Source organism: Sceloporus occidentalis, unplaced genomic scaffold (genome assembly GCF_023333645.1).
Source record: "Sceloporus occidentalis isolate IW3139 unplaced genomic scaffold, rSceOcc1.0.p SCAF_122, whole genome shotgun sequence".
NCBI classification, from domain to species: domain Eukaryota; kingdom Metazoa; phylum Chordata; class Lepidosauria; order Squamata; family Phrynosomatidae; genus Sceloporus; species Sceloporus occidentalis.
Window position 1 is genome coordinate 2,751,802 of NW_028317102.1, and position 14,946 is coordinate 2,766,747.

The following is a 14,946-nucleotide window of genomic DNA, read 5'->3' on the forward strand; positions in this document are numbered from 1 at the left end:
AATTCTGTATAATCATTTATCGCACATTGTGTGTAAAATGTTACGTTATAAACACAATCGGTTTTTACGCTGTTGGCTATGAATGGGTGTAAACTAACAGAAAATAGAAAGCATAGTGTTTAATATTTCAATAAAATATATGGCTCCTGTATCAGACTTCGAGGCAACAAGCATAACAGCCACGAAATAAAACTATTTAAATACGAAAAAAATTAAGTAATTTTTCTACTGGAACAGATCAGTTTTATACATCAGACTTTTTATTGTATTTTCTTTTGTTTCAGTTTAAATGTATATACACATCAGAGACCCAGCGTATCCTTTTCCTTCTCTAATTTAATTGAGAATAGATTTTCTGACGAAAAAAAAAAAAAAAAAAAAAAAGTACAATATTTTTCTTACATGCTGTCATTTACAATATTTACATATTTACAGGTAGGAAGGAGTTGAAACATCTGCATTACAATTGTGTAAAGATGTATTTTCAAAGAATTTCCGATTTAACTTCATTCTCCGTGGGACCTTTATAATAAAAAAAAAAAATAAAAAATAAAAAAAAATTAAAAAATACAAAATGTTTACTGAAATACAACTGTACAACTGATCAAACAATACAATGGAATTAACTATATTCTGCAAACTTTGTATCCAGAAATGATTCTCAAGCCGTGGACTAACACATTGGCCCCAAGTAGTTCCTGAGCTACGAATGCAATTGTTTGTAAAGCTCTGTAAGATTAGCCGCGCAACATTTTTTCGATTCTGAATTTTCTATGGTTAAAAAAAAAATATATATATAAAATTGAAAAGTAAAGTAAAGTGTTGGCAAGCGCTGGCCGCGCCGTCTGTCTGTCTTAGTAACTCTTACGTATACGATATTTCGAAACACTCCTCACGCGTTCCAAATCAATACAATGTTCTCCTGATATCTAAGGGTGGAAAATAATTTTGCTTCGGCGATACAAATAGTCTGAAACCTAATTCATTCCTTATGTTTCAGTCTGCCGGCCCTTGGCAGATCCTGATAACACTGTGATAGATTAAAAGCAATGTGCTGTTCTAAGCCTAGCAAGCAAGCAAGATTTTATTTATTTTTTTGAAGCTCGGATCTATTTGTCGGATGCAACTTCAGTCAGCATTTTCCCTACGTAAGAATAGCCCCAGGTTTTAAACTTACTTGTATGTTACGGGTACAGCTGGGTTTTTCGAAAGGTCTCGTTGTTTATGCCAAGACGGACCAGCCTCGCTCCGTAGTAATCGATGATATAACTCGATCCATCAGAGGGTCCGACGATCTGAAAAGAATAAGTTTCTCGGTAAATAAAGACTTTTTATCACAAATGATAAGGCAGAGTTCTATTTTGTTTCCTGATGGAATTTTCAGACAGGGTGAAGGTATCTATCCAGTTTTCTGTTGCTGTCCAACTGGGATACATAACCGCCCCGATGATCTCATGAGTCGTAGCTGAGACCAGGGGGCCAAATGATCCCCCCTTTACCAACTCAAGCAAGACGTGAGTGACTTGAAGGTGACCATATGATCTAGCTGAGAAAGCAGCGTGTAACCTGTAATCCGCAAGCTGCTTTCTCAAGTTTTTGGCTTCTTCAGAAGATGTCGAGATTATAGCGGCACTTTTAAAAACAGAAGGGTGAGTGTTAGAGGATCTGTTAAATTGGAGGTAGGAAGCCAAAGATCCTGTTGATTCCTTGACTGTTCATAAAATGCCCTCAATGGAGTAAACTAAGGCGGCTCTTAAAACTTTCTGTCTAGTGTCTAATGTCGTGCCAACAAAGAGAAGTATAAGTACTATAACAAAACGTGGGCATTATTCTCTTTAAAAATAAATAATTAAAAATGAAGCCCTGATGAGGACTTGATTTATTTATACAGATAATCACAGCATCTGGGGCGAATACAACAAAACTTAATTTAAAAAAATAAACTGTGAAAATAGGAAAAGAATGAGTTACAACTAAACTTTTTATTAATTACCTCCAAGAAAAAAAAAAAAAGAGACAGATAAAATAAGCAAATATGATTTAGCAAACATTCCTGTATCTGAATCTTTATAAAGGAGAGTTATTATAACAAATGATTGAATTTGTCTTGTTGCATATGTGCTGTCCGAAATGTTAATTTGTAAAAACAAAATTTTTTTTTAAAATTGTAAGCTGTAAAAAATAAAAAAATAATGAAAAAACAAAGACTTTAAACAAACAAGATAAAAGATGACTGATCAGTAGGGAGGCTTTTGGAATTTTTTTCTTTATTTGATATTGAAAGATTTATTGGAAAACGTTGGCAGTTGGATGTAAAATAAAAAAAACTTTTTTTTTTTTTTAATCCACACACTCGGGTGATGAATCGGTAAAATATAAAGGTTCGCTTAATTGTGTATTAGAAACTGACACAGAATCTACGAGTTGCAGTTCGTGGCAAAAATAAATAAAAAAAATATATATATATGAATGAACATTTTAATTGATTAAATCAGTTTCAGGCTGGATGTGGCGACTCAACAAGTGTTCTGAGCACAAGATTATTTAATATCCTTTGTAGGATGTAAAACTTCGGGTACATTTATGGACTCTTCATAACTCATTCCAAAACATATAAACTTGGTGAGCGTTCAACCGCACTCCCACACCAAAAATATAAAGGGAATATTTGCTATTAAGCTGCAATGAGGTCACGGAAATTACACTGGATACAAATTAAAATCTTACTTATAGACGCTTAACCCTTTGAGGGAATTCAGAAAAAAAATCAGGCCGTGGAGACAAAACTAGTCTAGAACGTCACAGACACATTTGGGAATGAACCACGAGGGAAAGGTTGCCAAAGAACCTCAGGACCTAAAAAAAAGTCCTTTATTGAAAATATGATTGCCTTTTACTGTTTGTCAATCACTAAATGTTTAAGATGCTTAGTAAAAAAAAAAAAAAAAAAAAAAAAAAAAGGGGCTGAAATTCAGGGAAGCTGAAATCTGGGGCATTAAGTTGCAGAACTAGCGTTATCTAATCAGTTTCACGCGCTGGAGTTCTCTCCCGTCTTCTCACCAACCCTTACAAAGGCTGCCTGAAACAGTTTTGTTTTACTTTACTGAGAGTGTAGTAAATAAGTGGCACAGCCTCCCAGCAGAAGTGGTACAGGTTTATACAGTGGGGGAATTTTAAACATGCATAGGTTTGAGTCTTTACAGCAGGACTAGACGGGCCGATCTGCCGACAAATTTTATGCAACCGGATGGCGATAGGTTAATGGGGAGAAATAATGAAAATAACATGTAAGGCGAGTTCTAAGTTCAGGTATATTGCTTATTGCTGTTGGTATACAGCCTGGGAAATGTCCCAGATTTACCTTAATTATAAACCTTAAGAACCAGAGAATATTTAGAATGTAAAGTCTCTACATTATCTCCATCAGATGAAAAAGAATTCACCATCAGCATGGCTTAAAAGCTTGTAAAAGTGAAAGAATGTTTTTTTTTCCCTACAAAATAAAGTGTTCTGGGGAACATCCTAAAGTCCATATTATGACTTATTGAATTATATAGAGCCGTCATATTCTGCAGCGCTGTACAATGGGTAAAAAAAATAGAATGTCAGGAATTTTCGAAAAATAAATATCTTGCTATAAATAAATTCCAACAGGCAACACAAAGTGAATGAAATTAGATAAAAAAGTGAATTCGTTTTATCCGCAGCTGCTGGTGGAAGGTAAAGGGGTCAGCCAACAAAAACAGAGGTTATCCCCTATTACGAATAAAGGCCGGGCAGAAGGTGATTAATTTGACGATGCCGGGTTTTCTTTAAATCCCGATTTAAATGACCTCGCCGTTAACCAGATCCCTTTTGTGATAACCGGTCGCTAACATCATTTAGTTGAAGAAATCACCTCTCTTGATCCAATTAAATACTTACATCTGGTAACAGCAATGACCTCAAAAAAGGGGACTTTGATCTGTGCTGAAGCCGAGCCAAAACGTATCGCTCTTCCATGTATCTAAACGGACCGAAATGTGTCCTGTAAACGAACCCTGCGATGGAAAATATTCACTTTCCCCAAAAGAGGAGGGGGGTTTTCCTCCCACATGCGCAGAAGAATGCCGGGTAACAGTACGAGAAGAGTATTTTTCTAATAGACCTACCCGGGAGATTTCAGGGTATTCCTTGGAGGTTCCGAGAATCACAACAGATGAACAGTCAACCCATTGTACAGCGCTACGGAATTTGATGGCGCTATATAAAACAATAAATAATAATAACCAGAGCTTCCCGGTCAGCCTGTTGCCTCGAGTGTCAATATGTGGGAGTCCCATCCAATAAAAGAGAGGGATTGCTCCTGAGGACCCACTTATGTATAAATCGTAGTTGCTGCGGATCTTTTGTCTTCTTTTGTTGGTTATTCCGTCATGGTGAGACGCCATCCAAACCAGTATCTATATAAAGCATCTTCATAAAAGGGATACCGGCGTGAAACGTGGTCGGGGGGCAACTTTGAGCCCTTTTTACCTTGAGCCGTGCACATGCACAGCATTCTAGGCACTTGCCAGACTGATGATCACCACTCAATAGGTGTCCTTGTTTTATCTGGCAGGCTGAAGAACAAAGATTTTTACAGCCCCCCCAAAAAATAAAAATGCTACTTTAATTTAAGACACATTTAAGACAAGCAAGAGATCTGCTTCAATGCTTTAAGGTGACTGTGCCGGCAACTCACCTGCATGGAGATAAGAATAAAGTCAAGCAGGCTTCCGATCCCACAGAAACCCACCGTGCAAAATTTCAGCATTCCTAGGAAAAAAGACACAGAACGACACATTACGGAGCCATCCGCCAACAAGGAGCTTACAATCTACAAATTACTTTGTATAAAAATAATTCGGAACCAATTGAAAGAGCAAAGTATTTCATTGTCGATTATAGCACACACTCCCCCCCCCCTAATTTAGGCGGTGCGGCTTATAATGGGGGTTTAGATATATTTAGGATGGCTAGAGGTGAGTTTTTACCTCTCCTGCGGTGGTTTCTGCCGCCTCCCTTGCGCTCGGCGTTTCCCCAACATTCTCCGCTGTGTGCTTCCATGTCTCCTTTCCTGCGGCTCAGCTTCCTCTAGCTCTGCTTTCTTGGTCCGCTTCTCCCTGGTGTCAGCTCTGCTGACCAGGCCTCCCGGAGCGCTTCAGTAAAAGTGCGGAGTTTCAATGCACCCTCTCTCCTCCAAATGAAGAAACAGCGAGAGGCTGCCCCCCATGGCTCCTCCCTTTTGTAGAAGTTTCTTGGCCTCTCTTTCTCCATGAATCCGTCTGCATTATTCTGGCTTCTTGGAGCACTTTGCAAAAAGGGCAGAGCAATGGAGTGCACCGCGGGGACAGCCTCTCCTATAGGCAAGGGTCCCGCTCTTTTGTGGAAGCGCTCCGGAAGGCCTGGTCAAGGAAGCTGATACCGGGAAGAAGCAGGCGAAGAAAGAAGACCAAGAAGAGGCAAGAAAAGAAGTGGCGCCGTAGAAAAGGAGACACAGAAGTGGTCTGCAGAGAAGGTAACGTAAAATTACTTTTGCACCCAAAGATTTATACCGGTATATATATCATCTCAAAAATAGCCTTTATTTTAAGGAATGGGACATAACGCCAGTTCAATAACTCACCAAGCGCTGGGTATCCTAGGTAAAATCTATCGGCTCCCAGCCACCCAAGGAATAAGGATAAGGCCACGGCTACTTTGTAAGAGTAACCATTTCTACAATAAATCAAACAATGCATTTATAATTAGTGCCAATATCAAAAAAACATTTATTTTTGTTAATATAAACTGTCAATTTTTATAGTACCTCACTTTAAAAAAAGAAAAAACAAACAACGATCATTTCAATGATTTGTTGACTACCGTATATGACATCATAAGACCGTTGTGCACTTATTTCATCATTTCTCTTCTCTCTCTACCTTTCCTTTTTTCTCTCGATCTCCCCGTCACTTTCTCTTTTCTTTCTAATCCTCTTTCTCATCTCCCCACCTTGATGTAACTATATGACAGATGCAACATGCCCCCTCCAGCATTGTCAACCTCGTGCCCAACCCAAACCGCTCACACACAGCACCCCAGCCTCCGCACTCTATTTGTACCTTTAAAGTCCTAAAAATAGTTTATGGTTAGTCTATTTTTTTATTTAATTAAATATAAAGTTCAACAGCATACTTAAGTACGCTGCCCACACACATGCACACTGAAATGCAAGACAAGGTGAACGTCGAGTTTATGCAGCTACTTATTTTCAAAAGAAGAACTTGGCGCTTACACATTGCGGCAGGGGAAGGGCTTAAAGAATCCGATTTCTTTTCCTGTGAAGTTTGACACGTTCCCGGCATAATCTTTACATGAGATGGCAGGTGCCGGAAAACAAGGTGCTTAAAAAAAGAAAAAAGAAAGCAACAAAACTGGTTACGTTTGAGCCCGATCTACTTTGTTATAGAAATTAGGAGAACAGCACTGCATAATAATTCATAATTAATTCCGGTAGAGGTCTCAATTTATGTCACAAGATGATGTGTATTCATGGAAGAACCAAAGACGCAAGAATCCCGCTTGTTCTGCTCTGTCAGCCACCTCCGCCATCAAATGTATAGATCAAATTTAATTGCCCTCACCTCTTTAGAAGTCACTTACACGGCAAGACAAAATAAGTTCCAAATAGATTTATTCCAGCATTCAAAAGTTTGGGGTCATTGAGCTGTTTGCATAGAAAATTATCTCTGTAACATAATTGAAAAAAGGGGTTTCCTAACAATCAATTAGCCTTTTAAACTTGGATCAGCGAACACAACGTGCCATTGGAACACAGGAGTGATGGGAGTGATAAAGGGACCATTGGAACACAGGAGTGATGGGAGTGATAAAGGGCCATTGGAACACAGGAGTGATAAAGGGGCCATTGGAACACAGGAGTGATAAAGGGCCATTGGAACACAGAAATTACGGGAGTGATAAAGGGCCATTGGAACACAGGAGTGATGGGAGTGATAAAGGGCCATTGGAACACAGGAGTGATGGGAGTGATAAAGGGCCATTGGAACACAGGAGTGATAAAGGGCCATTGGAACACAGGAATTATGGGAGTGATAAAGGGCCATTGGAACACAGGAGTGATGGGAGTGATAAAGGGCCATTGGAACACAGGTGCAATGGGAGTGATAAAGGGCCACTGGAACACAGGTGCGATAGGAGTGATAAAGGGCCATTGGAACACAGGAGTGATGGGAGTGATAAAGGGCCATTGGAACACAGAAGTGATGGGAGTGATAAAGGGACATTGGAACACAGGAGTGATGGGAGTGATAAAGGGCCATTGGAACACAGGTGCGATGGGAGTGATAAAAGAGTGATATAGGTCATCATGTATTGAGTGATATTTTTTAATCACTTTAACCCCCTTAAGGACAAAGGGCGGTCCCTAAACCCATTGAAAACAATGCATTTTGAGCCCGTACATGTACGTGCTTTGTCATTAAGGGGTTAACAATATCATCCTGGAAAAATCTCACACATAATTCTCACCTTTTCCCTATTTGAAGCCACGGGAAGAGGGTGCTTTTTGTAAACAAGCGCAAAAAAAAACCATGACCCCCTTATGTTAAGTTCTAAATCAAGCACACATATGATCCGTCAGTGCTTATTATACCCAAGATCTCACTTTACATGAAGAATTCAGGTACCAGACTATTTTATGAGAACAGAGACAGACACAATCATAAAAACACTCACCATAAGCTGTAGAATTTGAACATCGAACCGGTTCTTGAGTAACGGGATTAATTTCAGGATTGGTACAAATATATGTACAAGGAATTAAGGATAAATTGTAAAGGTTTTGTGAGGCACACAATAATATTAGACGAACAAGTGTAGGAATGTACGATATAAAAACACGGTTAATCAAGGCACACAGTGACGCTACTGCATATCAAACGGTACTGTGCAATATTACATACTAAAATAATAAATATGATATTAAAATAACTGAATATGTGCATTAAGATTTTTCCACCTGGGGCTGCTCACAGTCTATACATCAATTCAGTCGCGTTACAATGTAAAACCCCCTTTTACTTAATACAGAGTCTTAAACACGTCGCTCAATTTAGGCTAATGACGTTTCAAAAAACGTTTAAAAAATATATATATATACGCACCCATTAAACGTTGGGGGTCACTGAGCTGTTTTCATGGGAACCAAGGACATTTTTGACTGTAACATAATTACAAAAGGGTTTTCTAACCATCAATTAGCCTTTAAAACTTAAATCAGTGAACACAACGTGCCATTGGAACACAGGAGTGATGGGAGCGATAAAGGGCCATTGGAACACGGGAGTGATGGGAGTGATAAAGGGTCATTGGGACACAGGAGTGATGGGAGTGATAAAGGGCCATTGGAACACAGGAGTGATGGGAGTGATAAAGGGCCATTGGAACACAGGAGTGATGGGAGTGATAAAGGGCCATTGGAACACAGGAGTGATGGGAGTGATAAAGGGCCATTGGAACACAGGAGTGATGGGAGTGATAAAGGGCCATTGGAACACAGGAGTGATGGGAGCGATAAAGGGCCATTGGAACACAGGAGTGATGGGAGCGATAAAGGGCCATTGGAACACAGGAGTGATGGGAGCGATAAAGGGTCATTGGGACACAGGAGTGATGGGAGTGATAAAGGGCCATTGGAACACAGGAGTGATGGGAGTGATAAAGGGCCATTGGAACACAGGAGTGATGGGAGTGATAAAGGGCCATTGGAACACAGGAGTGATGGGAGTGATAAAGGGCCATTGGAACACAGGAGTGATGGGAGTGATAAAGGGCCATTGGAACACAGGAGTGATGGGAGTGATAAAGGGTCATTGGAACACAGGAGTGATGGGAGTGATAAAGGGTCATTGGGACACAGGAGTGATGGGAGTGATAAAGGGTCATTGGGACACAGGAGTGATGGGAGTGATAAAGGGTCATTGGGACACAGGAGTGATGGGAGTGATAAAGGGCCATTGGAACACAGGAGTGATGGGAGTGATAAAGGGCCATTGGGACACAGGAGTGATGGGAGTGATAAAGGGCCATTGGGACACAGGAGTGATGGGAGTGATAAAGGGCCTCTGTACGCCTATAAAGAGATTCTATTAAAAATCAGCCGTTTACAACATTAACCCCTTCTGTGATGGATTTTAATGGACAAAATTTTCTTTTCCTATAAAAAACAAGGGCATTTCTAAGTGACCCCAAACCTGTGAACAGCAGTGTATATAAATCCTTAAAATTAGGGACGGTGCCTCTTCTGGAAACCAATATACTTCCCGTGATAATAATGCCCTTCTGTTATTACTGAACATGAACTTGTTTTTACATGCCTTTCTGTAAAATATCAATTATGTGGCAAATCCTAAATACATACAATTGCTTGTTTATGTTAACATATTATATATTATATATACATTATCGGTATCCCTTTATCTACCAACTCGATGATATAGATAGACACAGATGACATCTATATGTATCGATCCCTATTATCTGCACCCAGACACTGAATGATATATAGATATATATCTAGACCACATCTTTCCTTCAGGATATTGCCCCAGTCGCAGCTCGTTGCATTTCATTACCCCATCGTCAGCGACCACAAGGTAACAACAAACCCAGACCACTGCCGGTAACAAGAACGATGCCATCCTGGAAGGCGCCATCTTGGAGTTGGCAAAACAAACCAAGAAGGCGGGACACTTTGCCTTTTTTTTGTCACATGACAGGATGTTACTCCGTGCAGCCATATTGAGAGTGGCAAATCGCGCTGCTGCGCACTTCTTGTCACGTGGTACAGCCGACCCAGTGGTATCATCTCCCGCTGTGTGCGAAGAAAGGTTTAGCTGTGGGAGATGTATGGAATGTGTGTTAATGTATAAGTAAAGAAACATCTTTTATTGTTAAATTTGTTAATGCATTACACAAGGCCCTGGCAAAGCAAGCACTCATAGGGTTAAAATGCTTGCTAGGCTCCTAAAAAGAACCCAAAAAGTATTAATATTATTATTATTATGGAGCAGGTCTCAGCTAATTTATTTAGTACGTCAGTGAAAATGACCTTTTGCTATTAATTAACACAGCATTAATTTGTGTTTAAAGTGTTTATTCTGGGTCAGCGCTTAAGCCCACTTGCTACTTTTTGTTATTTGCTTGCCATCTAGCCCTATGGTAATTTTACATAAAGATCTTGGCCGGAATGACGGGCATATGAGGGTCCCACTTGTGAGCTTACAATCTAAGGGAAATACATAGTTTTGTTCCCTTGTGTACTCTGTCCAGAGAGACTGGTGAGAAAAGAAAGAGAGCTGCGTGCTGAAGCAGAAAATATAATCCTTCCATAGCCCATCGCACAGATTCCCTAATGGTGGCAGCCAAATGGATCTGATAAAGGTCTGTGAAAACCACGACTTGTCAGGAAATAAAGATATTGTGAATGGGGTCATCTGTACTCAAGCAGGGATTCCAGCTGTGATATGAGATGCTCGGATATCATTAGATCAGAGAGTATGAATGAGTCGGCTGTAGTCTTTGCGACCACGAGAACGAGCTAAAAACCCTAAGACTTCCCATGAATGATAAGGGGGAAAGGACAGAGAGGGGCTCTACTAGAAGGAGAAGAGAGAGAACGGTTGGAAGCGACGTCAGGTATGGGAAGAAGGGTAAAACGATGGTGTAAGAGATTGGAGGAAAGGATAAAGAAGGACGATGCCATGTGAATAAAAGGAGGAAGGGTAACCCCCCATATACATCGTATATCACCATAATTGGGAACTCTGCCGGTTCGCCTCAGACCCCATATGATAGCCGAGTAACCCTGTATATTATCATTTTCTCCTCCTTGCAAACGCATAGAAGGATTCTTTAAAATCCCCTCTAAACAGTCACCCCCCAACATATATCTCATACTTGCCAAAGTCCACTCACACTATACTCACCCCCAGCCAGCTCCAGAGTGTGCACGTGCAGAGAGCCTTTCCATTGGTTTGCACGGGAGACGTTTCATGACACTGACTGGCTGTTTATAAACCCGAAAAAGAAGGGATGAAGTAAATGGTAACACTATATCAAAGCTTTATTTCAGCAACTATTAAAAAGCTTCCGGGGAATCTTAACAAAGTTATACGATAACCTATAAAATTAGGGATATGGGAAGCACTTTTATGGCTGACCGCAGCTAAAATTATAATGCCGCTCGATTAAAATGAAGCAGAGCACAGAATTTATTTATCACTTCGGCTATCATCATCATCAGCTACTTGAAAAAGCATTCTTGAAAAAGTAAAACAAATAAATGAATAAACAATTTACTTTAGGTAGAAGCTGCAGCTCCAGATCCGAAGCAGCCAATCAATGAAAAGAAAGCGCTCCCATTGAAATCAGTGAAAGCTCTTCACACACTTGTGCATGGGGGGGGGGGGGTCTCGCGACTTCCACCGAGCTAGAACCGGAGCTGAAATTGCCTGCACCATAAAAAGCTGGGGGGCACAAGAAGAGACAAATGCATATGGGGGGGTTTCTGCATAATGCAGAAGGTGTCAACTTCAATTATATGCCTTTTATGCATCCAAAGAAAATTACTATTTCAATGTGAATATTTTGCTTGAATATTTACATTATAAGGGAATAAACTTCTGTAATTTGTCATTTGGAGAGACAATACAATGACACTATATAAAAGGAAACAGCAGGCAGGAAAAGTGGAAATTATTTTGGGAATCAATTCACATTATAAGATTTTTACTAAATGTTTAGCAATTTTGCATTTATAGAGCACCAGCAAATTCTGCAGCATTGATGATCATTCTCTCTACCTTTTTTTTTTAATATATATATATGTATATACACACACCTATATATATATATCTATATCTCTCTATATAAAATATGTTGGTGTTTTTAACATCTCCGATATATAACGGATTCATTTAAAATTCTAAATATTTTTTTTAAAGTACTTTTTTTTAACCGACATGCATATACCGTATTTTTCAGAGCGTTTGCTCTGGAAAAAACCTCGTCTTATAATCGAGCGAATACGGTATATATGGTATATAGGTTATATTTTATAGCTCAATATAAAAATATAAAAAACGATTTAGTTTTTAGGTTTAATCCATTCTTTATAGTGGATCTTCTAAGCACCAACATATCACAAAACAGAAAGTGCAAAGGTTCAGTTTATTGGGGGAAAAAATACTATTTTCCCTATTTTCAGCCTCAACCTGTAAACCTTTTTTTTTTTTACCTAACTCGTATACGTCATCACTCTGTGTGTGCGTTTTGTTACCTTTCAATAAAGTTTGTTTAAAGAAAAAAAGAGCAAGCCAAAGTGCAGCTGCCAGGAGCTTGGAGTGATTGGGAAGAGCTGGGATCGAGGTATGTGCAGATCCCAGGCAGGGGAGGCAGAAGCCCCTGACACTCAGCTGCACCCTGCAGGGGCTTTTACAGCTTCAGCACCAGCCCAAGGGGGGCAACTCCTGCATAAGGTCACCCACCCCACCCCGGCCCTTTAAGGAACCTGGATGCATATGTTGCAACATAGTGTCATTCTCAATAAAACAGGAAGTGGATCCTTACCTGAAATCCCAGCATTTCCTCTCATTTTATAGGAATTTAATCGACAAAGTATCTAAATCCCATCCAGAATGTGTTTAAAAAAAACACTCAGTTTTGTAATAGAGTCGGTTCTTACATTAAAATCTGGTATTTATAGATTTACCTGTTCTTACCAATAATGGGGTGTCTTGGGAAATGCCGGTGGTGATTTTTTAATTTCTTGGGTTTTTTTGAGCGCAAATAAGTGCGTTAAAAGTTTTTTAATCCCCCCCTTCGAGACAAAAATTACTTTTTTTTGAGGTCGGACATCGGGTGGGGATATAAAAACACCTGAAGCAGAACGAGTGACGGAAAAAATAAAGGTGCGACCAACAAGATCTGACATGGCCGGTGCCTAAAAAAATAAATAATATCAGGTATAATTTTGCTCGGGTAGGAAATAAATAGCGAATTAGAGTTAATCTGAGAATATTATAGCGGCCAAAATCTATAGAGTGTTACTTAAGGTGGATACTTATTTAGCACATCGCTTGTTAATAAATATTATGCAGCATATATATATATATTTATTTTTATTTTTTTAAATTAGTGAAATTTCCTGAAGCAGCATCTTCAGTAATACTTAACCCTTTGCGTTCCAGGCGTCTGAATCAAAATGCACATCCTTCTGAGACCTTTAGGGTATTAGGTTACATAAAGTGGAGCGAGCGTTGTATAGTTTTTTTTTTTATACTTAGCTGGGTCCGGCGGTCCCGGCGTTCCAAATATTCAGGCCTTTAACTGAAACTCGACTCCTTGATATGACGTCGCGTAGAGAAACAATTTTATATAATTTATTGAGTTGTAGTAAATGTACGGTTGCCCCTGATAACAGCTCTGGTAGATATAAAGACGTTTATGTCTCCAGAATGGAGCTGCGTTAAAAAATGCTCATAAAAGATATGGTTATGCCTTATGAATTGTTTCTATGCACAGAACTGTTTCAAGATAAATATTTGTATATTTTTGTAATGTTGTATAAATAGTCCATCGGGACTAGAGGATTACTTGTTTTTCTATTACGCTTTGTTTATTAAACAGCATCTTTCATGGGGAATTAGGCAAAAAAATCTTTAAAAAAAACAAACACCTGGATTCAGTGTTTAAAGGAGCAAAAAATAAAATTAAGGTTTTAGTCCCTACAAGGAATGGTTCATGAAAGATAATTTCAACCTATCTACTTAGATCACTAATCTTCTATCTACTGGGATGGCGAAATTACCAATGAAGTAAAAAATGCCCATTTTTTTTTTTTATCATGTTTTCCAAAGTATTTATAACATTGGATGGTGGTTGTTTTTTGTAGATCTTAACCAATTTAATACTAGGAGTGTGCTGAGTACTGGGTCGGTGGTTTAAACAGGCGGTATGGCATTTAACTGTAATAAAATCGATTGAAAATTGTGGAGCAGCCTCCCAGCAGAAGTGGTAGAGGGTAATACAGTGAGGGGATTTAAACATGGGATAGACATACGGCTCCTGAATCTAAGACAAGACCAACAGCAGGAGAAACAGGTCGAATATGCGGGCCGAATGTATATTCGACGTGAAATCGTGTATTTTTCCATGTCAGATGTATGTTGTAAGGACTAGCACCATTTAGTCCAGAGGGCACGTCCAATCACGGAGCTCGATTTGAGATGTGACTATTCTTGACTCGTTAACCAGCAAGTCGTTGGATCAAAAACGGATTGACTGTCTTTTAATGTCTTTTTTGCAGAAAATTTGTTGTTGAGGACGCCAAAGGTGTAAAAAACGCAGAGATGCTTGAAGCAGGTATGTTTCTCATTACCTCGGGCATCCAACTGCAATCAGCGTTATACAAGCGAGGATACTGATCCATCGTGTTTTATCGTAGGTGCTGTCACTATAGACAAGCAAGAAGTGCTACAGATAGCGGATCGTCTGCAACAAAAACTCAAAGACAGAGGAGACTCTGCCCACCACGAGACGCTCTGTCTGTTACGGGATACCTTGAAAAGCCCCCTGTTTAACCAGATACTAACTGTGCAGCAGTCTATCAAACACTTAAAGGAACAAGTGAGTATATTTTTAAGCATTCATTAACGCACTAGAGTGAACAAATATTCTATGTATATATGTCATGGCACTGAATATTTTGTCGAGTAGCTCATATTCTGCTTGTGACAATGTGGATCTGATTACGGTATGTGCAAAGTAAAAAAACAAAAAAGGCAGAAAAAAACATTGGAAAATGCTGTTTGTTGTTCAGCGTTAGTGCGGATTTCCTCTGACTTACTATCAAAATAAATA

The 14,946-nt window shown here is 39.3% G+C and overlaps 2 protein-coding genes across 2 annotated transcripts in view; one reads left to right on the forward strand and one right to left on the reverse strand.

The window, feature by feature from the left end:
- Nucleotides 1-1,184: 1,184 nt before the first annotated feature.
- On the reverse strand, nt 1,185-9,656 carry LOC149282159 (TM2 domain-containing protein 1-like). The gene is made up of 6 exons (XM_089498613.1): nt 9,628-9,656; nt 7,762-7,835; nt 6,299-6,407; nt 5,648-5,739; nt 4,724-4,797; nt 1,185-1,295 (listed from the first exon to the last, which is right to left on the reverse strand). The coding sequence occupies exons 1-6, from the start codon at nt 9,654-9,656 to the stop codon at nt 1,185-1,187; spliced, it is 489 nt and encodes a 162-aa protein (XP_089354739.1).
- A 4,538-nt stretch (nt 9,657-14,194) lies between these two features.
- The window catches only part of LOC149282160 (inaD-like protein), a 69,042-nt gene continuing 68,290 nt past the window's right edge, over nt 14,195-14,946 (forward strand). The window contains exons 1-3 of the mRNA XM_089498592.1: nt 14,195-14,247; nt 14,393-14,448; nt 14,531-14,712. Of these exons, the coding sequence (XP_089354718.1) occupies nt 14,195-14,247; nt 14,393-14,448; nt 14,531-14,712 (291 nt within the window). The remainder of the gene's footprint in view (nt 14,248-14,392; nt 14,449-14,530; nt 14,713-14,946) is intronic.